The sequence below is a fragment of the Amblyomma maculatum genome, chromosome 9 (assembly GCF_055883805.1).
Source record: "Amblyomma maculatum isolate TAMU_Amacu chromosome 9, ASM5588380v1, whole genome shotgun sequence".
Classification (NCBI taxonomy): Eukaryota; Metazoa; Arthropoda; class Arachnida; order Ixodida; family Ixodidae; genus Amblyomma; species Amblyomma maculatum.
The window spans coordinates 78,119,939-78,142,572 of record NC_139352.1 but is presented as its reverse complement, the minus strand read 5'-3'; the positions used below and the strand labels follow the sequence as shown (position 1 = coordinate 78,142,572).

At 46.7% G+C, this 22,634-nt stretch overlaps 1 protein-coding gene across 1 annotated transcript in view; it reads left to right on the top strand.

Moving 5' to 3' along the window:
- LOC146179512 (cytosolic 10-formyltetrahydrofolate dehydrogenase) overlaps window positions 1-9,179 on the top strand; it is a 50,064-nt gene extending 40,885 nt beyond the window's left edge. Inside the window, exons 6-8 of the mRNA XM_084580205.1 lie at window positions 4,848-5,177; window positions 6,423-6,796; window positions 7,879-9,179. Of these exons, the coding sequence (XP_084436331.1) occupies window positions 4,848-5,177; window positions 6,423-6,796; window positions 7,879-8,893 (1,719 nt within the window). The 3' untranslated portion in view covers window positions 8,894-9,179. The remainder of the gene's footprint in view (window positions 1-4,847; window positions 5,178-6,422; window positions 6,797-7,878) is intronic.
- The last annotated feature ends 13,455 nt before the right edge of the window (window positions 9,180-22,634 follow it).

Here is a 22,634-nt window from a genome sequence, read left to right as displayed (position 1 = left end):
GTGGACTGATTTATTTATAGGAAGGGAAAGGCGCGGTAACTGTCTCACTTGTTTTCTGTGCGCACCTCAACCGCACCGTAAGGGAAGGGAGGAAGGTGGGAGTGAAAGTGGAAAGAGAGAAAGAGGAGCCGTAGTGGAGGACTACGGAGTAATTTCGACCACCTGGGGATCTTTAACGTGCGCTGACATCGCACAGCACACGGACGATTTGCAGCTGTGGACACCTGAACCGCGCCGTAAGGGAAGGGAGGAAGGTGGGAGTGAAAGTGGATATAGAGATAGAGGAGCCGCAGTGGAGGGTTGCGGAGTAATTTCGACCACCTGGGGATCTTTAATGTGCGCTGACATCGCACAGCACACGACGCCTCTTCGTTTCGCCTCCATCGAAACGCAGCCGCCGAGGTCGGGTTCGAACCCGGGCACTCCGGCACAGTAGTCAGGTGTCTTACCACTGCACCACCCCGGAAATAAAAAATTACTGGGACACTCAAGCTTCGTCATAAGAGCAGACGCTATAGTGCTTTTAACACTGCCTTAACTTCACCACGCAGTGGCGATGTTCAATCAGCTATCTTTTGCCACTTATTGGTGAATAAATGTTTTAACCACCACCACCACCACCATTATGCGGGGAGTGCGGCAGTGATAGGAGCGTGCCGCGATCAGGGGCGTTTCATTTCTGCATGCATTGCAATGTCGCAAAGAGCGCCAGAGAAAATTCCGTCACTTCTGGGATGCCAAGATCACCTTCCTGACCAGCTGTATGGGCTTGTTGAACTCCAATAACAGTGGCCTGCAGCTAGACCTACCCACCTTAGCGTGCGTTTCCGCCCTCTGGCTTCTGCTACCGTCGACAACAAGGTTGTGGTGCCACCAGCTCCACGACAGAACATTGACTCAAACGCCATTGCAACCCTAACGCAAGCTGCGGTGGACTATAAGGTGTTAGTTGTGGCCACGGAATCAGGATCGAATCCCGGTGGAGGCGAAAAGCAAGGCGCCCGAGTGCTTTTCGATGTCAGTGCACGTTACTGAACTCCGGGTGGTGAAAATTACCGGCCCTCCACTAAGGCATCCCTTCGCTTGGAGACGTTAAACCCCACACACACACAATTTTTGCAAAGAATTGATTACTGTAATCAAGAACAGGAAAAAAAAATACTTGAATTGGCGAATATGTAATCAATTTATAACAAAATCGAAAGCTCTTAAGCAATGAGTGACTTTCTTTGGAATTCAGAATCTGGGAAAGCCCACGCAGACCGCTGGCTGGCAGTAGTCTATAAGGCTGAGGCTTCTCGCTTATGTTGTTGTTGTTGTTGTGGCTGTAGGAAGACAGAAAAGAAAATGCACGGGCCTGCTACTGGCTCTGTAGCTGAGCCACCTGTCAAAGGAAAGGCGCAGTATCTGTCACTTTTTCCGCGGACAATTCAAATGCTGGTTGGTTGGTTGGTTTGTGGGGTTTAACGTCCCAAAGCGATTCAGACTATGAGAGACGCCGTAGTGGAGGACTCCGGAAATTTCGACCACCTGGGGTTCTTTAACGTGCACTAACGTCGCACAGCACACGGGCGCCTTGCTTTTCGCCTCCGCTATAAAGCAAGGGAGGAAGATGAGAGAAAACGAAAACAGGTGCCGTGTAGCGGGCTTCGCAGTAGTTTCGACTAACCAGGGATCTTTAACGTGCGCTGACAAAGCACACCACACAAACACCTCTCCGTTTCGCCTCCACCGAAACGCAGCGGCCAGCGGTCGGGTTCGAATCCGGGTACTTCGGACAGTAGTCGGGCATCTTAACCATTACGTTACCGCGGTGGGGCATGTTAGAAACCCCAAGGGGGCCGAAATACGGCACCTCTTCATCTTCACTTTTTAACACGATAGTGTTGATTGTTTTGCCCCGCCTCGGTGGTGAAGTGGTAAGACGCCCGACTGCTGTGCCAGGGTACCCAGGTTCGATCCCGACCGCGGCGGCTGCTTTTCAATGGAGGCGAAACGAAGAGGCGTCCGTGTGCTGTGCGATGTCAGCGTTGTTGTTGTGGCTGTAGGAAGAAAGAAAAGAACATGCACGGGCTTGCTACTGGCTCCGTAGCTGAGCTACCTCCGCTGCCTCGTGCGGACAGAAGAGAAAATAGACAAGAAAGAAAAAAAAGAATAGGGAGAGAAAGACGCGGGTCGCAACAACAGCCGTCGTCCACCACCACCTAAGCGGTGGCGGGTGCAATGACGGCCTACAACAGATAAAAAAATTAGCTGTGGCTTAGCTCTGGTTACTCCCTGGCTGCGCTTGGCTCTGCTAGTGACTTTGCACGGCTTCGCCTTTTGTGCAACTAAAGGATTTACTCTGGATACAACATGGTTTCTACTTTTATGCAAAGCATATTGCTAGAGGTAAACCACAGCCCTTCGTGACGGTTACACGCCGTGCAAAGAATGTGGAATGCTACGTCGCACCACGTGATACGCTGACGTCACGACAGAGGATAGACGGGGGTGCAGCTCGCGCCGTCGGCTGCGGTTGCACGCCGTGCGGACCACGTGGTATGGTGACATCACACCACGTGATACGCTGACGTCACGACAGAGGAGAGACGGGGGTCCAGCCGTTGGTCCAGCCAGCTCGCGCCGTCGGCTGCGGTTGCACGCCGTGCACGTCGGTGTTCTAAGAGCTTTTGCTTTGAGTACATAATCGCGTAGTGGCAATCGAGTATCGTTGGCCTGGGGGACGACATGTTCATTGTGCGTGTCGGTAACACAGTTAGATTAGAGATGAACGAGTCATGCTATTACCTAGTTTTATGCGATGGGAAAACATTGTGCATTCCAAGTTTAAACCGTGTAAAAGCACGTGTAACCAAGGAAAGGAAAGTTTAGCCAAGTGTAACCATGGAAAGCCGAGTTTAGCAATCAATATGCTTCGCATCTGACCAGGCTTAACCAAGCTAAGCCTCAGCCATTTTTTTTTGTTTATTCCAATGAACACGCTCTTCTACACGGCGCTTTCTTCTGTGGTAATTATATCGCTCTGCACTACTCATAGACTATTATTCGGCATTCAAAGAGTCCATGAAACTACTCTCGCTCACTGAACTTGTAGAACGCCGCCGGGCTCGCCATTCTGCGGCATAGGCGCGTTGCTTAGCCAACTGCTCGCCTTTCATCTGTCTCCTCGGCACAGCGCCGGCGTTTGCGCGCAGCTCGTCGCTCCAGCGACACTTTGCACAACTGCTCAGACATGACTAAGCGGAGCGCGCCTGCGGCGCCCCGTTTATCCTCTCCTAGCGAGCGCCCTCACGCAGCGAACCGAGGAGGCCGTCACGGGGTAGCCGCCGCGCCGAGCGAAGGAACGACTACGACTGAAGAGACGAGTTGGGGCCCCTGCTCTCCTCTGGTCGTGACGTCACGCTGTCACGTGGTAGCCGCCGCGCCGAGTGAAGGAACGACTACATCCGAAGAGACAAGTTGGGGCCCCTGCTCTCCGCTGGTCGTGACGTCACGAAGCGAAGGAACGACCTACACCGACGGCAGAAAAGTGCTAGCTGTATTGCTTTCGCAGTAAAAATCAGTAACAGGCTAGCCCCCGCCGTAAGCGGCGGTGACCTACCAGTCCCAGCCCCATCAGGGCAAGGATCTTGATGTCAGCGCACGTTAAAGATCCCCAAGCGGTTGAAATTACTCCGTAGCCCTCCACTACGGCTCCTCTTTCTCTCTTTTTACTTTCACTCCCACTTTCCTCCCTTCCCTTACGGCGCGGTTCAGGCGCCGGCTCCACTCACCGAAAATCCGGCATCGGCGCCCGTCTGGCCCCGCCGGGGTGGTGCAGTGGTAAGACGCCCGACTACTGTGCCGGAGTACCCGGGATCGAATCCCGGCCTCGGCGGCTGCGTTTCGATGGAGGCGAAACGAAGTGGCGTCCGTGTGCTGTGCGATGTCAGCGCACGTTAAAGATCCCCAGGTGGTCGAAATTACTCCGTAGCCCTCCACTACGGCCCCCCTTTCTCTCTATCCACTTTCACTCCCACCTTCATCCCTTCCCTTACGGCGCGGTTCAGGTGTCCACAGAGCAAGTGTGACAGATACTGCGCCTTTCCCTTCCTATGAACCAACCAACCAACCAACCGTCTGCCAGCGTTGGCATTGCAAAAAAAAATTTCTGGCCTTCAATAGCTGGCAGCTGACATGGCCGATTCGGAGGTTACTCATTTGAGGTGGGAAGATGGAATAAGAATGAACCTTCCAATGCTTTTTGATGTCGAGTCAGGTACTGTACTCGTAGACCGCGCATTCAGGTTTGTATGGCTTGGCTAGAGCGGATTACACCGTAGTTATTCACTACGGCACCTCGTTTTCTCTGCTTTCACTCCCACCGTCCTTCCTAGGCGCTGGTCAGGTGTTTATCAAGAAAGTGTGACAGATACTTACCCTTCCCTTTCATGTAAACCAATTTACATTCGCAGTTTCAGTCGTGTTGTTTTTGCCCTTCTGAATCGCCGGTTGTCAGTTCGGCTACCACCACTTCTGGTTCCGGTGGCGGTTGTAATATCTTTAATATAACACAGGAATTTTGGGCATGCTTGCATCTGGGCCCCCGCACGGCCCCACTACACTCAAACATTCATGTTCCTGTGGTTCATGACGTCGGCAGCCCAGTCTGTGGCGATCTTCTGCTTGACCGGGTCCTCAGAGTGGAGCAGGGTCTCCCAGTCCTCCCAGGTGGTAAGGTGCTCCAGACCCTGCTGTGTATTGGAACAGGATGTGGGCGAGGGTGGCGGTGGGGTGGTTGCAAAGGGTTCAGGAGGAATCGGTGGGGGTCTGGTGGTAGCGGGCCGTACTCTCTCGTATAACAGGGAATATGGAAAGGCATCCTGCGCCGCGACGTCGACGAGGAGACGGACTTGTTCGAGTGCGGCGCCGGCTCCATGGACGTGACGCGGCTCGTCGAAGAGGCGCGCGACGCCTGCGCGCTTCAGCTGGCTGCGGAAGACGTCTACCTGGCATCGCGCTTTGCCGACTTCACCCGAGCCGCCGTGCTGCGCTCCCGCGGCCAAGGCTCAGGCGGCGATGAGGTGACGTACGATGCTGTCGAACTTCGCGCCAACGGACTCGACATCCGTGTGGCGCACCAGCTCTTCATCGACGGCAAGTTCGTCAACAGCTCTTGGGGACGCAGCTCGGAGGTAAGCTGGGGCAGTATCCCCGATCTCCCTACGCTGCTTTTATTGCACTCATGCCCTGGTGTTCTGGTGTTTTGCCTTTTCTTGTGCTGTTAGTGCTTAGTTACCTCCTAATGAAGGCACAACGGAGCAGGGGAAGGTGCACAGATGAGTGTGGACATTAACTCTGAATATTAGAATCCACGAGTTGATTGTGGTCGTATGGTTGAGAGCGATAATTCAGTTCAAATAACGAAAGAAAAAAACACCCTGTGACTACTGCTGTCTTGACAACAAGTCCATGATCCGCCACTCTGAAGCCATATCCATCCTTATCAATTGATATTCATTTGACTGAGTGTGTGATCTCAAAAAAGAATGGACGCGCACATAACGGCGTTGGAATAACAGAGCGGTCGCCAGTATGCTACGCTAGGAGATTTCCTGCAAGACATGTGTCGAACGTATAGGATATAAAAGGTGCAATATTGTGGTCTTCGTAAATCAGTTATTTTAAAAGGTAAGGAATATTTCTTGTCCAAAGGCGCGAGTACAGTCGACAAGCTTTAGGAGATCACGGTAAAATAGAAAGTTACAGCATTGGGCTAATAGATAACGCATATCGTCCAGTAACGGAACAAAGCTCAGGGACGTAAAAAGCACTCAGCACGATAGTGAGCAGTGGAAAACAAGGTGAACAAAGACAACGCAGCTATTCACACAAGAACTATATACCGCATTCAGTCAGTTATTACCCTATAACTATGAATATAAAGAGCACGTCATTTGTTATAACTAGATTTCTATTTTCACCTGCAGGCGGAAATCTAGTTGGGACAAGGAAGGAATGCGCTTTTTTGTTACGAAGCAATTATTACCTGAATCCTTGGATAAAGCTTATGAGAAATTTATCGGCCAATTTCAAAAAGAGGGACATTTTTCTATGCTTCCTATTATTACTGTGAAAAGGTTGCCAATGATAAACCTTGAGATGTACTCGGCTCTCATAATTGCAACGACAGCATTTGCAGCGGAAACTTGAGATACACTTACGCACGATGCATTTCGCTCGCTGCATTTCGTTGCAAAGCTAGATTCATTCCATCTTCAGTGCACACGTAGCAGCAGAATTTGTTCTTGTGTACAAACTGTTTCCTTCTGCGCTTATGCTTTTGTGCACGTGTCTTCGTTCTGTCGCCAAAGCATCTGTGATCTGGGCCGTGACGGCGTGCTCTTGTGCGAGTGCAGTAAAAGGCTGGTGATTCGCAGGTGGTGAATCCCAGTGACGAGAGTGTTCTGTGCCGAGTGGAGAGCGCCTCCCCGGAGGACGTGGACCGCGCGGTGCGCGCCGCCCAGGCGGCCTTCGAGAAGGGCGAATGGGGTCGCATGAGCGCCCGCGACCGGGGTCGCCTGCTTCTGCGGCTGGCCGACCTCATGGAGCAGCACCGCGAGGAACTAGCCACCCTCGAGGCGCTCGACTCGGGCGCCGTCTACACGCTGGCCCTCAAAACGCACGTGGGCATGTCCATCGACGTGTTCCGCTACTTCGCCGGATGGTGCGACAAGGTGCAGGGCAGCACGGTGCCTGTCAGCCACGCCCGCCCCCGCAAGAATCTCACCTTCACCCGCTGGGAGCCCATCGGGTAAGCGAGTCCTCCCCATCCCCCTGATGCGTAATTTACCGACCATGTCAATATGTGCAGTCACTAGCGACGCAACATGCGAGTTTTGCAGCGAAGTTTTTAAGTACCTTTCTTGTGACGTCGTCGTTGGCGCCTTAACACATCACGTGATCACAGAGTCACCTTCCTGTTACCGTCCATCTCACCGCGGCAGCGAGGAGCCGCCCTACAGCCCCCTCACCAGGTATTGGCGGAGCCTATTTCATTCATCGCAAAAATTAAAAATATGAGCAGCTGCGCGCGCTAATCATCATCATAGAGTATCAATCGAAAAAGGTTTTTAGGGGCATTCCTTTTTCGTGCTTCTGGTCGTCGAGAACTGCAGAAATTAACATAATTATTACACTCTGAAAAGCGTGTAATAAACAAAAAGTAATGCAAAATATTCTTTCCAACAAAGCACAGTGCCCGTTTTGTGGTAAATAAATGGCCGAACGTAAAACAGCCTGGGATCCGAGCCAAATGACTAAAGGTCCGAATAGCGACTACTATTCACTGCCGAGCAGTGCGGCGCTAACGCTCTTGGTCGCGCTCATCCTGCTGGCTGATGCTGGCAGCGTTGCATTCGCTGTCTGTGCTTGAGACGGTTGATATTCATGAAATGAGTTACAGAACCGATTGCCAATAAATCTGCGATGCCAACTGAAATGAAAAGACAATAGGTGGATATCCATTGAAGAGCGTCGAGCACGTTTTCACTCGAAAGCCAGCAAGACGCACATGTTCGACAGAAAACCCACATGGCGGCTACCACTGTGCAAAGTTAGGTTCCGAGACGGGTCCTTGTTGCAGGGGATCTAATATCCTTGACCATTGTTAGCTGCCTTCTACTCTAGCTGGTTGAGTGCGCTTTACGTCACTCTGTTCTCAATTGTGACGTCACGGTGTTTGGGCGGGTCAATGTCGAGCGTTGAGAGATGTCATACATATGCATGTCGTGACCATTCAGCGCAGCATGGTGTTATACGGGAAACGTGCTTTTAAACGACTGTAAGCATATGAAGTACCTGTTGACAAAAAAAGTATGCTATGGGTTTTCGCAGCGTGTGCGGCATCATTACCCCGTGGAACTACCCGCTCATGATGGTGGCATGGAAGAGCGCCGCCTGTCTGGCCGCCGGCAACACGCTGGTGCTCAAGCCCGCCCAGGTCTGTCCGCTCACAGCTCTCAAGCTGGCCGAGCTGACGGTGCGAGCGGGTATCCCAGCGGGCGTCTTCAACGTGGTCACCGGATCGGGCTCCGTGGTGGGAAATGCTATGTGCAAGCACCCTCTGGTGCGCAAGGTGGCCTTTACGGGTTCCACCGAGGTTGGCCGCACTATCATGGCCAACTGCGCGGCGCCTCACCTCAAGCGCGTCTCGCTAGAGCTTGGAGGCAAATCGCCCCTGATCATATTTGCCGACTGCGACCTGGACCTGGCCGTGCGCCAGGGACTGAACAGTGTCTTCTTCAACAAAGGCGAGAACTGCATCGCTGCCGGTCGCCTGTTTGTGGAGGAGTCCCTCTACGACCGCTTCGTGGAACGTGTCGTGGCCGAGGCTAAAAAGATAGTGACCGGGGATCCGCTGGACCGCAGTACATGGCACGGCCCTCAGAATCACAAGCAGCACATGGACAAGTTGCTGGAGTACGTAGAGAAGGCCGTCGCCGAAGGCGCCAAGTTGGTCCATGGAGGCCGAAGGCTTCCTAGGCCCGGTCTGTTTCTGGAACCCACAGTAATCGTGGACGTGGAGGACCACATGGCGGCTGCCAAGGAAGAGTCTTTCGGGCCAATCATGCTCATATCACGTTTCACCGATGGGGACGTGGAAGGCGTGCTTCGGCGCGCAAACGCCACAGAGTACGGGCTCGCGTCGGGCGTCTTCACGCGGGACATTGCCAAGGCGCTTCGTGTGGCCGACGGGGTCCAGGCAGGCACGTGTTTCATCAACTGCTACAACAAGACAGACGTGGCAGCACCCTTCGGTGGCTTCAAGCAGTCGGGCTTCGGTAAGGACTTAGGACACGAGGCCTTGAAGGACTACCTGCAACTCAAGTGCGTCACCGTCGAATACTGACCGTCTACAGCAGATAATAATGAAGGTGACAGCCTTGGCCAAACGTATTCTGGTCACAACGTCTGCTTTGGAGCCGTGTAGTATTTCCGACGCTTTTGAGAGAGGAGTAAGAAAACGTTGCTCCCTCCTCTCCTGAAAATTGTAGCCTTTGGTGCGCCGTAGATGAGAAACTATGGGGCCCTGAACCAAACCTTGTGGCTTGCAGACCTTTGGCGGAGGCTCTCGTGAAATTAAGAACAAAAGAACAAGATCGCGAGACGCAATAAATAAGTAATGAAAAAATAAATTGTCTCCGTTTTTACAGCATTATTTCTTGTACCAGGGAAATGTTGTCCGGGTCGCGCCAGCTTTTTTGCAGACAGAGCAGTAGTTTGTGGTCGAGAGCTTAAACGACGAGTTTCCGTTTCGGTGGACCCTGGCCCCCAATTTTCGCCGACATCGGTAAGTACTATCAACATGCAACTAGTATACAATCACTTTCGTAACCGCTGTACTATGCTCGCCTATGTGTAAAGCAGACAACTAAGACTATACTCGTCCTAAACATCCCTGCCTTGAATTTCGAACGTTTCTTTCGTCAGCTGTCGCAGCGTAGATTTAGTTTGTCAATCACCATATTGCGTCCTTGCCTTATACGGTGTTATTCATTCCTTTAGCAACGGAAGCTTGAAAGAAAAGCACGAACGCGTAAAAAAATGGCTTCTTTAGGGATATAGGCAAACACGTAACCCGCTCCACCGCAAAGCACAAGGACGCAGCAAGATTGTTTTTCACAACATCCAGTAGTTTGATGTACTTGAACTGCTGTAGAGTGAATTGTGTGTGAATTGTTGGAATCGTGAGACTACGGCAAACCGCCCCATTTCCGTCAGGGATAAGATTTCTAATGACCTCATCAGCGTTTCGGTCAGGAACTTGTCTGTATCATAAAGCATGGCTGCAGTTCAGAGACAGCTGGTTTTGCTATAGCGTTGGCTTTCGAGTCGTGTGTGTGTGTGCGTGCGCGTGCGTGTGTGTGTGTGTGTGCGTGCGTGTGTGTGTGTGTGTGTGTGTGTGTGTGTGTGTGTGTGTGTGTGTGTGTGTGTGTGTGTGTGTGTGTGTGTGTGTGTGTGTGTGTGTGTGTGTGTGTGTGTGTGTGTGTGTGTGCGTGCGCGCGCGCGCGCGCGCGCGAGCGTGGGTAAGTTGGGGTTTAATTTGATCACGACACTCAGAAATTCGCTCATATCGACAGGTTATGTGTGAAGGAAAGACGGCATAATTGTTCCACTTTGAGGGGACACCTCAGTTGCGCATCGAGCAGTGAAGGGGATGAAGTGAAAGTAGAGGCAGGTGTCACGCACGGTACAAAGAATGCGTGGGTGGTCTTAAGTGGCACTGCAAGCGTCTCTACCGGTAAGTCAAGATTAGCAGCAAAAACGAGAGCAGTCGAGTCCTGGAGATCAGGCTACACGGGCGCCGAGCTGAAAGAATCCAGCGTTGCCCACGACTATAGACCAACACCGTTCTGTGACGTAAGCAAGATGCGGTGGCGCTTCTATCGGTAGCGCGGAGCCGACTGGGGGTGAAAAGTAGGCTTAGCGCCCACAGGAATACATGAAAGCGAAATATTCCAAAGCAGTTTTCTAATTTCACGGGACACCTATGATGTCTTTATTCGGTGCAGAGCAACCATGAACGCCCTGGAACAGATCGTGGGAATGTGAAATCTCATTATCGAGGCGAAGTAATTTTAAAACCCCGCGAAACGTACGGGGGTGCGAGTTGGGAGGGCGACCCATAGAAGCGCATGTAAATACAACTTACCGCAACATTTTCTCGTTGCGCAGAACACCAAAAATGTTGACCGGTCTTTGAACGTTGGCCAGCGCTTTGAAGTGAGTGACAAAGTATGCTGCGTTATAGAGGAGGCAATCTACTTTTAAAATCCCTCGTTGTCTAGAATCCGGTTAGAAATGCATTGCGGTAACGCGCGGCCCATATATTTATATAAAGAACGGTTCGCAAAGAAGCTGACTTTGCGCCTACAAAAGCAGTCGTTTGTTAAGAGATGGTGCATTATTTTAAGACCATGAATATGCGTACGCAACAACAATTCGCGTCTGACATCTGTAAAGCATATTTAACAATAAATATGTGCGTTGCGTTTCCAGACGAACCCGGAGGTGAGCAGCCCAAGCGGCTTTTTTTTGCTTTTTTTTTTTGTGAACGCCTTCTACCATGCACACTCCAACATCATGTTTCATGGCGGAAGTAAAAAAAAAAAAAATAAGACACGTTCCAAGTGCTGGTGGCGCGCATGAGCTGCGTAAGGCAGTAATTAATGATGCCGTCGAGGCTGGGTTCATTTTGTAAACTGAGATGAATAAAACGCAAAATAACGGGCACGATGTCATTCCGTTCTGAAAACATCGTGGCTAGGTAGAGGCGATAAGTATTAAAATAAATTCATATGTGGTTGCGTCGCGGTGCATGCATGTAGTGAGCAAGTCGCAAAAACATTTTGACAGGCTTTATATTCCGACGTCCGTGCAAGCACGTCATGGTCTGCACCGTACGGAAAGAAAAAACAAAAGACGAGGAAACCGAGCAGAGAGCGCAGTACGATATATATAAGAACCATAGCGATACCACAGAGAAAAAGAAAATAAAAGAACAAATTAGTTAACTAGTATGTATGCCCGTTGATCACGTTGCGCGCACCCACCTCACTCAAAATAATTCTTTGCCTCTAGGGACTTGTATGCCTGGACGGTCTCTGCAATGAGGCAACTCGGAGAAAAAAATCAAATACACTACAACGTTTGCCATGCCCGACGGTGGCAGAGTGCCCGCGTCAGTCCGGAGGACTTCCTAATGTGTTTCAGGCATAGCAAATTGGTCCGGCTGCACAACGCTGTCAATGTACAGCTAGAGTCCTTCAATGCTTTTTTCGGACTCTGGTACAGCTTTCAATTGTAGCGCTATTCATCCAATTCCGACAAGCTTTTCACGTCATCCTACATTGCTGCAGCGCACCATACATTTCCTTGCAAGTAGTGCAAGTCTGACGATCTACGGGACTGTTCACAGCACGATAAACTGACCGCACACAGTTGCAGACGAACATGGACCCCCGGCGTCGTCGCTAGCAGACGCTCCGGAGCTGGAGGCGGCCGGCTGCGTCGTCGTCTGTTGCGATGTGCGATTCTAGTTCTGTCCATATTGTCGTATGGCGTTTGACAGCTGCTCTTTAAATGTAATTCTGTCTAGGATTTATCTCTTGAGCGACAGTATTAAGCTAATTTACCCCATGCGGCAGCATATCAGACTGTAAAAAAAAAAAAAAAAAAAAAAAAAAAAAAAAAAAAAACTGCCCGATTCGCTATATACGCCCAGCTTGCAGTGAGCCTTTTGGGGTGTTCGGATTCTCAACACAGATTATTTGGAGAGTTTTAAAAGTAGACTGCCTCCGAAATGACGCAGCATACTTTGTCACACACTTCTTCAAAGCGCTGGCCAACATTTAATGAGCGGCCACCACTTCTGGTGCTCTGCGAAACGAGAAAAACATTGCATTAAGTTCTGTTTACGTGTGTTTCTATGGGTCGCCCTCCCAAATCACACCCCCACACGTTTCGTTGTGTTTTAAAGATATTTCGCCTCGGTAATGAGATTTCATACTTTTACGATCTGTTCTGGGATGTTCATGGTTACTCTGCACCGATTAACGACATCACAGGCGCGCTGTGAGTGAGAAAACTGCTTTGGAATCTTTCGGTTCCATGTATTCCTATGGGCGCTAACCCTACTTTTCACCCCCAGTCGGCTGCGGCGCCGTGAGTGCCCCCTTTGTTTGTAAACGCGGTGTCGGTCTATATATCCCAGTGCACTATACCCCACCGAACAGCACAATTATGACGGGCTCGCAGAGAAAAGGGTGGTTTATCGAAAACGAAGACACTGGTGAGGCCAAGCCAGCATCGGGGCTGAAAAATCAATTAATCAATCTTTATTTTAATGTGCGCAGGAACAACTACATGGTCTTGGTACTGCAGCACAAATAAGTATAAAGATGCGCGCGCAAGCATCACACAGATAGAAGGCAAAAGAAAACACATATACACATGAAATGGGATTGAGATAAAATGAGTCACACAGATAATTAAAACAGTGAGGAAGGTGTTTTGAATAACATGACACAAAAAGGCATTCATAAGAGAAGAGAACAAAATAGAGTCAAATACAATAACGAATTACAGTGCTTGAAAGCGGTGCAAAGGATCTGATACGAACACACAGTGTTAAGGTTAAATATCAATAAAAACGGGCTAAAAACAAATTTGAGAACATAGGCAAAATAAAACAGGAGGAAAAGCACGAATTAAATAAACACAAATGGTTTGAAAGAGGAAGCAAAATGTGATCAGAAAGATATTGAAAATAGAACGCTGTGCACTTTCAATAAAAACGAAGAGTGCGAGTTTCTGAAGATGTGACTGTGAGGACAAATAGAATTAAACAGCCTTTGCATTCTTTCGAGAGGGTAGTGGGAATGCAGAAGAGGAGAAACTTGAAATGGTCTGAAATCCCTCATGTTCTTTTTCGGAACTCGCAGCATAGATGCACTCAAGGACCTCAGAGTGCAATATATTCAGAGCTATTACAGCATTTGTGGCAGACATTCCCGAAGGCCGCTAAGGGTCCTAGTAAATCAGAAAAAGTGTCACCTTCGAAGGCTACAAACTGTCATTTAATAATCCAGTAACACTTCACGCCGTTGAGCCCGAATCTTTTTCGGCGCAGTGCAAATTTTGTGGCCAGATGGCAAACTTATACCATGTGGTATAGGCTTGTCAACAAAATACCAGTATTGACATAATAAATCAGCCAACGTGGGAAGGCTGGGAGGCGGCCCTGTCCAGCTCGGACCTCGAGAAACAACGAGCCCTCGTCGAAAGAGCACGGGCAGCGGCTTTTACCAACGGCGTCCCGGACTAGGGACCCGACAAGTCTTCCCTTAATCTAAGCCAATGTCAACAAATGTTTTCATCATCAAGAAGTTTGTGCAAGAAAATTATATCTGTAATGACACGATGGCAGTTAAGAAAATGAAGACACGGCGAGCTACTCCGTGTGGAGCAAGAGCTGTAAGTTGCATATGAGAAACAATGTTAAAATATGCGCAAAAACTCATAATGTACTCTCTCGTCAAAGTTCAATTTCATCATCATCATCATCATCATCATCATCATCATCATCATCATCATCATCATCATCATCATCATCATCATCAGCCTGATTATACCCACTGCAGGGCGAAGGCCTCTCCCATATCTCTCCACTTAACCCGGTTCTTTGCTAGCTGCATCCACTTGACCCCTGCGAACTTCTTAATCTCATCCGCCCACCTAACTTTCTGCCGCCCCCTGCTACGCTTTCCTTCCCTTGGAATCCAGTTTGTTACCCTCAGCGACCATCGGTTATCCTCTCTTCGCACTACATGTCCTGCCCATGCCCATTTCTTCTTCTTAATTTCCACTAGAATGTCGTTAACTTGAGTTATTTCTCTGACCCACTCTGCACGCTTTCTATCTCTTAATGTTACCCCTACCATTTTTCGTTCCATAGCCCTCTGGGTTGTCCTCAACTTAAGTAGAACTCTCTTGGTTAGCCTCCACGTTTCAGCCCCATAGGTGAGTACAGGCAAGATGCAACTGTTGTATACTTTCCTCTTGAGCGATACCGGTAAGCTGCTAGTCATAATCTGCGAGTGCTTGCCAAATGCGCTCCATCCCAATCTTATTCTTCTTGTTATTTCCTTTTCATGATCCGGATCTGCGGTTACTACCTGTCCTAAGTAGATATATTCGCCTACTACTTCCAGTATTTTGCTACCTAATGTAAACTCCTGTTCCTTCCCGAGGCTGTTGAACATTACCTTAGTCTTCTGAATATTGATTTTCAAGCCTACCTTTCTACTTTTTCTGTCTAGGTCATCAATCATTATTTGCAGTTCATCTCCCGAGTTGCTTAGCAAGGCAATGTCATCAGCGAATCGCAGATTACTGAGGTATTCTCCATCTACCCTTATCCCTAACTGCTCCCATTCCAAGTCTCTGAATACTTCCTCTAAACAAGCTGTGAATAGTACTGGGGAGATTGTGTCTCCTTGCCTAACACCTTTCTTTATGGGAATTTTGTTGCTTTCTTTATGTAGAACTATGGTTGCTGTGCAGCCACTATATATATCTTCCAGCACTTTTACGTACGGTTCGTCTACCCCCTGATTTCGCAATGCCTGCATCACCGCTGAGGTTTCAACTGAGTCAAATGCTTTTTCGTAATCAATGAATGCTATGTATAAGGGCTGGTTATATTCCGAGCATTTTTCTATCACCTGATTGATGGTATGGATATGATCGATAGTAGAGTAAAGTTTTCGAAACCCTGCTTGATCCTTTGCTTGATTGAAGTCTAAGGTTGTCCTGATTCTATTAGCGATTACCTTAGTAAATACCTTATACGTAACAGATAGTAAGCTGATTGGTCTGTAATTTTTAAGGTCCTTAGAGTCCCCTTTCTTGTGAATGAGGATAATGTTTGCATTCTTCCATGCTTCCGGTACCGTCGATGACACCAGGCATTGCGTATACAGGGTGGCCAGTTTCAATTCAATTCAAAGTTCAATTTGCAAGGTTCCAAACAGACGCATACTCCAATAATGGCAATCATATGAACCAGTATGACTAAGAAAGGAAGTGGGGTACGGAACTCCCTCGGAATCCTGCAGATGAATAGCATGGAAGATTGACATTCTGAAAATCATTGGTCCAAAAGTGCTGCGAGATGAGATCTGCATCAAATGAAGCCGATACGAAGGCATACCAAGGAAGTCAAATAAAGATACGTCATCTGGAACCGTGCAACAGTACGTGACGCTTTTCAAAATGCCTTTCAGCACACCATTTATACGTTTTTGAAGATGCACAGAGCAGAAAAATGGTTGTAGAGTAACGTACAATGCTGCAAGCGGGGTGCGTAAGCGGTCATCTTACGAACAGAAAAATGGGCGAAAGATTTTATATTGAACAATAGTCGTGCTACACTACGAAGCTTACTACAAACTTGCAGGACATCATTTCCCCAAGTCAAATCACCGTCAAAATACAGTCCTATTGAGAGAGTCCACGTATTGCACAGGGCTACAACAAGGTGAGCACTCATATCGGCATGTAAAAAAATAAAGGTGTATCTTCTTTGGCTTGTTTATGGGGTGATCGAAAACACATAATCTTTGTTTTAGAGGCGTTGATACGAATTTGGTTGTTCTGGAATCGCTTAACAGTGGCTGTAACAATACTTTGCAGGGTATTATTTGCTACATGTATTTAATATGTTGAGTGACCAGAACAGTTTCATCAAAATATTGAAAAATCGTATAGTTTGATAAATGAGCAGAAAGGTCATTAACGAATGAAAAGTAGAGGGGACAAAATGAAGCCCTGGGGCACCCCACTTCGGAGAAATATTTCCTTGCCGTAGTCAGTTCTATACACTAGCACTTGGGAGAAACAAAAAAATAAAGCAATATGTAAGTAGGTCATAAAATAGACTACAAAAACAAAACAAGTGCAGCTTCTGAAGGAGGATAGCGTGGCTCATAGAGTCGAACGTCTTGGCAACGTCCAAGAAAAGCGAGGAAGTGAATAAGCGAAGCCCCTGTGGAAATGGTCGGAAAATTCCTCTAGAGGAGACACTGTGCTACGGACAAATACAAAGCCAAACAGGCGTGTATGATCGAATGCTGGTCATGAAATGATGTTATAGTAACTAGCAATTGCTTTTAGAGGATTCGACTAATGACTGGCAACGAGTGAAATGAGTCTAAAGTTTCCAATGTTATCTTATTGCCCACACTTGGAAAGAGGTCTAACAATGGCAGTCTTTAGACCAGATGGAATATTTCCCGAGTCGGTAAACCCGTTAAACATAACAAGAAAAACGCCGGAGAGGGCAACTAAGTTTCATTTGAGCGTGACCATTGAAATGCCGTCGATACCGGGAGGTTTGTTTGGCCTGAAGCCACAGACGATGCTGCAGAGTTCTGTTTCAGTTGGGTTTGAGAGAAATGCTGAGTCTGAGACTGAGGTATTAAGTGAGCATGTATCAAGGTCAGGGTGCCCCACATTTTGAGACACGACCGCAAAGTGGTCGTTGAATGAATTGATATAGTTTGCTGAACAACAGTTTAAATTTATGCATTTTCTCCGCAAATAATTGAAATGTTTTGGCACTATTTTTAGCAGTCTTCTTGCACTCCTACACAAAGCAGCTGCGCTTCGAAGAACGCAATAGTGCACTGACTCGGTTTCTTGACATTCTAAATTCGAAATGCAGATTCATTACCCGGAGAATGTTTACATCGCTTCCAGAGTAGGTCCTTATATTAGATCGATCTCCTTTAGTATGGCTGGGGTTAGCCATTACAAGTCATGTCTCCTTTTATTCAGCAGACGTTTTGTGGTGGACAAGTCTAGTAACTGGCGAATTTGATTACAAAAAGTACTATAAAAAATACAGAAACTGCAAGTTGCTTTCAGCAAGTCCCAGTTAAAATATTTGATAAGTTTATCTAGTTTCTGATTGTCGACTGTTGATATCTTTACGCGTTCATACCGCTATGAAAAGGAAACGACAGCTGGGCTTGCGCACATATGGATAACCTGCTTGTCTTCCTCGTGCAGATCATCGCCAGCCTGCTGGTGATACCGTCGGGATGGGAACATCCACGTCAGCACTTCCAGTACGAACTTCGTGTGCTAAGGAACGACAAATTTTCAACGCCCGTGGTCCTACGATCTACGGATGGATTTCGTCACCTACCATCGCCAACGACTAGCGGCAGCGACAGTGTGGTCTTCAAGCCATGCGTAGCGGCGCTGCAAGCTTCCTGGACCATAAAAGCCGTCAACGAAGGATTTCAGACCAAAGGGCATGGCAGCTGGGATTGCTCACAGATGGATAACCAGCTTGTCTTCCTCGTGCAGGTAACAAAGCCGTTTGGGAAATGTTTTAGATCTAGCGAGCGTTGCCTTGTTGTGCTGCCGTGCCTTGCGGTACTTGTTGATACAGTGTGCGATGTGGTGCATATATTGAAATGGTTAATGCTTGCGGGTTACGTTGAGACAGATTCTGGGCCTGATATGATAGAACTTTTTCAACAGCTACGACAGACAGGTTGCCGATGACATAAAAACAATAAAAGAAGAAAGGTTAACATCAATAGACACCAAACTATCTTACTCTCCTTGAAGACAAGCTTTCGTCATGTACTGTGCATGTTGCAAATCTTCAGCAGGTCCTATTATCTCTGGAATTAAAAGAAGACGATCTCGAGAATCGCTCCAAAAGATCGAATCTTGTAATTTATTGCATACCTGAAGAGGAAGAAGAAAATAGCGACTCGCTGGAGCGAACCGTGTGAATCAAAAAGTTGTCAAAGAATCCTTAAAACTGGAAGAAGCTGCAGTAGAACGCATTCACAGGCTAGGTATACCAGCAGAAGACAAAACAAGGCCTATAATACTGAAGCTTCTAGATTTCAGGGACAAAACGAACATTTTGCGCAACTGCCACAAATTAATGGGCCCCGAATTTACCATAAGTGAAGATTTTTCGCCTCGTGTCTGCAAAATCAGAAAAAAAGCTATGGAAGTACGGGAAACCAAAAAAAGATTGTGGCGAAAAAGTGTCGCTGGTTTACGCCAAACTAAAGATAAACGGTGAATTGTACTTTTGGGACAATGAAAAATGTGAAGTGTCACCAATTGCAGCTCATCCGGTTCCACCTTCACTAACCGAGGCAAAAAAACAAAACACATTCATACGGGCTCTACGCTAGCGCCGTCCACAACGTCCGAAATAACTTTTGTGAACATTAATGCGCCTAGTATGATCAGTAAGCTCAATCCCTTGGAATCTTTATTATTAGGTTTAAAGCCAGAAATCATGGATATAACAGAAACTTGGCTGACAAGAGAAATCAGACTTTGAAGTAATTCCCCCGAACTACTTCATAGCACGCAAGAACAGGTTGACGCGAGGCGGAGGCGTGGCATTGGTGATAAGAAAAGATATACATTTCGTTACGTTACCTGAAGTTGAGGGGCTAGAAGCAATTTTTTGCAAACTCTGCTTTTCTGATTCTGCCATCGTTGTAGATTGCGTCTATCTTAGTCCTTGTTCTGATCCTATCATACTTCATTCATTGTGTACGTATATGCAACATCACGTTAAAGGGGCGAGACTAATACCTTTAGGGGATTTCAATCTTCCTGATATTAACTGGACTACACTGCACCATACTTCGCTTCGCGCTGATGTTGTTTTTGATATAATGCTTTCTTTTAACCTCTCGCAAATTGTAACACAACCCACACGTGTGCAAGGAACCAGCTCTAACATTTTAGATTTAGTTATCCTGAGTAGTCACTTCTCCTGTCAAGAAACAAAGGTTGAAATTTTAATGGCCTGTCTGACCACTAACTAGTAATGTGTTCTGTCCCGCATCCCTATAATGCTCCTTGTTTGCCATCTACAATAACGTACCCAGACTACAACCGAGCTGACGATACTATCATACTTGATACTTTATCACACGAACAAACATCGGTTCAACAACTCTCAGATGACATAAATACTGACATAGAAACATTGTGGCAGAGATTCAAAACGCTGCGTCAGATTGCGTTACTAAATATGTGTCTACCAAAACTAAGAGAATACGCAAACGTAATCCATGGATACCTCGAACCGTAATTCATGCCAAGTGAAAAGTTCGACAGCTGAAAAAAGTGCACAAACGCCATCCATCACCAAAAACAATTGAAAAATTAACCTCCGCCATCACTGATTTAAAATCCAAAATAAAAACAGCTTAAACATTTTACTTTACTAATACGCTGACTCGTTTCTTAAAAGATGCTCCCCAAAAGTTCTGGCGTCACTTGAACCCTAAATCATGAAAAGAAAACCAAGCTTCTCCAGAGGCAAACAGAAATATTGCATCCACGCTGAATAACTACTTTACTTCTATTTTCACTACAGACAACGGAAATAGGCCTCGTACTAGTTTTTGCTCAGGAAATAATTTAGAACCCCTTACTGTAACAGAAGCAGGAGTCTTAAACCTCTTATTAAACTTGGACGCAGAGAAAGGATCAGGGTCTGATGGAATCTCCAACATTTTCTTGCGTATAAATATGCCGAATGGGTAGCAAAATTTTTAGTGATACTTTTTAACAAGTAATTGTCATCGCACAGCCTTCCTAAAGAATGAAAAATAGCTAAAGTGACACCTATACACAAAACAGGAAGCAAATCAGATACTTCATATTTCAGACCGATTTGACTAACAAGCACTGTATGCAAGTTACTAGAGCACATTATCTTAAAGCACATAACAACCTACTTGGAGGAAAATCAAATTTTAACACCTATTCAGCACGGCTTCCGGAAAGGAGTTTCTACAATCACACAACTAATCGAACTTACACATGACATATCCCTCGCTATTGATCAGCAGAAACCAATCGACCTCATTTTTTTAGACTTTTCGAAAGCTTTCGACCGCGTATCACATTCCAAACTTATAATGAAGCTTAATGCAACCTTTGGAGCTGGTCCTACAGTAGATTGGATTGTTGATTATTCGACTAACCGTACTCAATTCGTCGAAATTAACAATGCTAAGTCCGAAACAGCTAATGTTACATCCGGTGTACCACAAGGAAGTGTGCTAGCCCCAGTATTATTTTTAATTTTTATAAACGACTTACCTACTAGTATTTCTCACAATATTAAACTTTTTGCCGATGACTGTGTACTTTACCAGGAAATTTACTGCGTCAATGACCACATAGCTTTAAATAACGCTTTAACAGCAGTGACCAAGTGGTGTGAAGAATGAAAGATGATTATTAATGTTAAAAAATCAGTTTCTTTATCCACAACCAGAAAGATATACCAATCAAAGTTTCAGTACACATTAAACAACACTCCTCTTGATTCGGTGTCTGAATATAAATATTTAGGCATAACACTTACCTCTGACCTCAGATGGGATATGTTAACAATGTCACATCAACTGCCTTAAAACAGTTATTTTTCATTAACAGACGCCTCAAACTAGCACCATCGGAAACAAAGCTCCTTGCGTAGAAGACATATGTCAGACCAATTCTAGAATATGCTGATGTTGTTTGGTTTCCTTTCACTAACAAGCTTATTAAACAAATAGAAGCAGTGCAGAGGAAGGCGGTCGGATGTATATTTAATAAACACAGCTTGACAGACTCACCAACAGAACTACTCAAACACACAGGACTACTAACCCTTCAAAAAGAGCAAAACTAGCGCGCCTTAAAATCATGTACCAACTCATACACAATCAATTAAAAGTCGACACTTCAAGATGCATATCAATATCACAAACGTGACAAACACGTAATAATAACATACACACTCTAAACGAGTTTTCATTCCGTACTGACACTTTCAAATATTCATACTTTCCTCGTGCTATACGCGAATGGAACACCTTGAACACATCCATAGTTAGTAATCCATCATTAAATTCCTTCAGCACACGTGTGGAAAATCAACTACTCATTTCTCAGTAATTATTGAGTTCTTATGTCACTACGAAGTTATTCCTTCCGTTTGTGTTTTCGCTTGTGGTATTATTTGCCCGCCAAAATCTTGTCACATGCTCCTCATTCTTGTTTAATTGCTATACATATATCTTCTTATGTATAATCTCGTGTCATATTTTTTATGTACTTCGATTAATTGCCATTATTTTAGTGCCTCTGTACTTTTGAATGCCCTCCCTGTTACGATCCCTGATGGGATTGACAGTATCGAATAAAATAAATAGTGGAAATAGCATCATAGGAGTTATTTGGCAATCCGTGAAGTAATGGCCACAGATTCAGCGTGTTCAAATGAGGCATTCAATCTGGATATACTGTAGGAGTTGCGAATGTAAACAGCTATTCCGCCGCCCCGCTATTTTTGCCGTGAGCAGAATAGCGTTTGATAGCCTTTTCAGGCAAACAATCTGTGAATCCTGCGCAGTGCTAATTTGTGCTCAGACAGTAATATCAAAAAGATCGAATGGGGATCTTTAACGTGCACTGATCCCCAAGTGGTCGAAATTACTACGGGTGCCGTAGTGGAGGGCTCCGTAGTAAGTTCGATCACCTGGCGATCAGTGCACGTTAAAGATCCCCAGGTGGTCGAAATTACTACGGAGCCCTCCACTACGGCACTCCTTTCCGCTTTCATTCCCACCTTCCTACTTTCCCTTATGGCGCGGTTCAGGTGTCCACAGAAGCAAGTGTGACAGATACTGCGCTTTTCCTTTCCTGTGAACCAATTTATTATTATTGTTATTATTACCGCAAGAATGCTACTATGCCAATGCTTTCGTATGTTACGGACATTAATATTGAGTATCCGAAAAGCATCACACACCGAAGCCTGAGAACTGTTTTTATAGAGGAGAAACTGTTAACGATACCAGCGTTTTGATTCATGGCTTTAGAGCAATTTACTGAGGTAACCTCTGGTGCTCAATCGGTAAGCTGAAGGTCTCTCAGACTTCCGGCTGTTCTTCCATGTACTTTTTTTGCCCGTCTTCGTACTGAGTAAAGTTCCCTTTTGTGTGAGTTAAACTGTCGTTGAAAAACAGGCTGTCCTC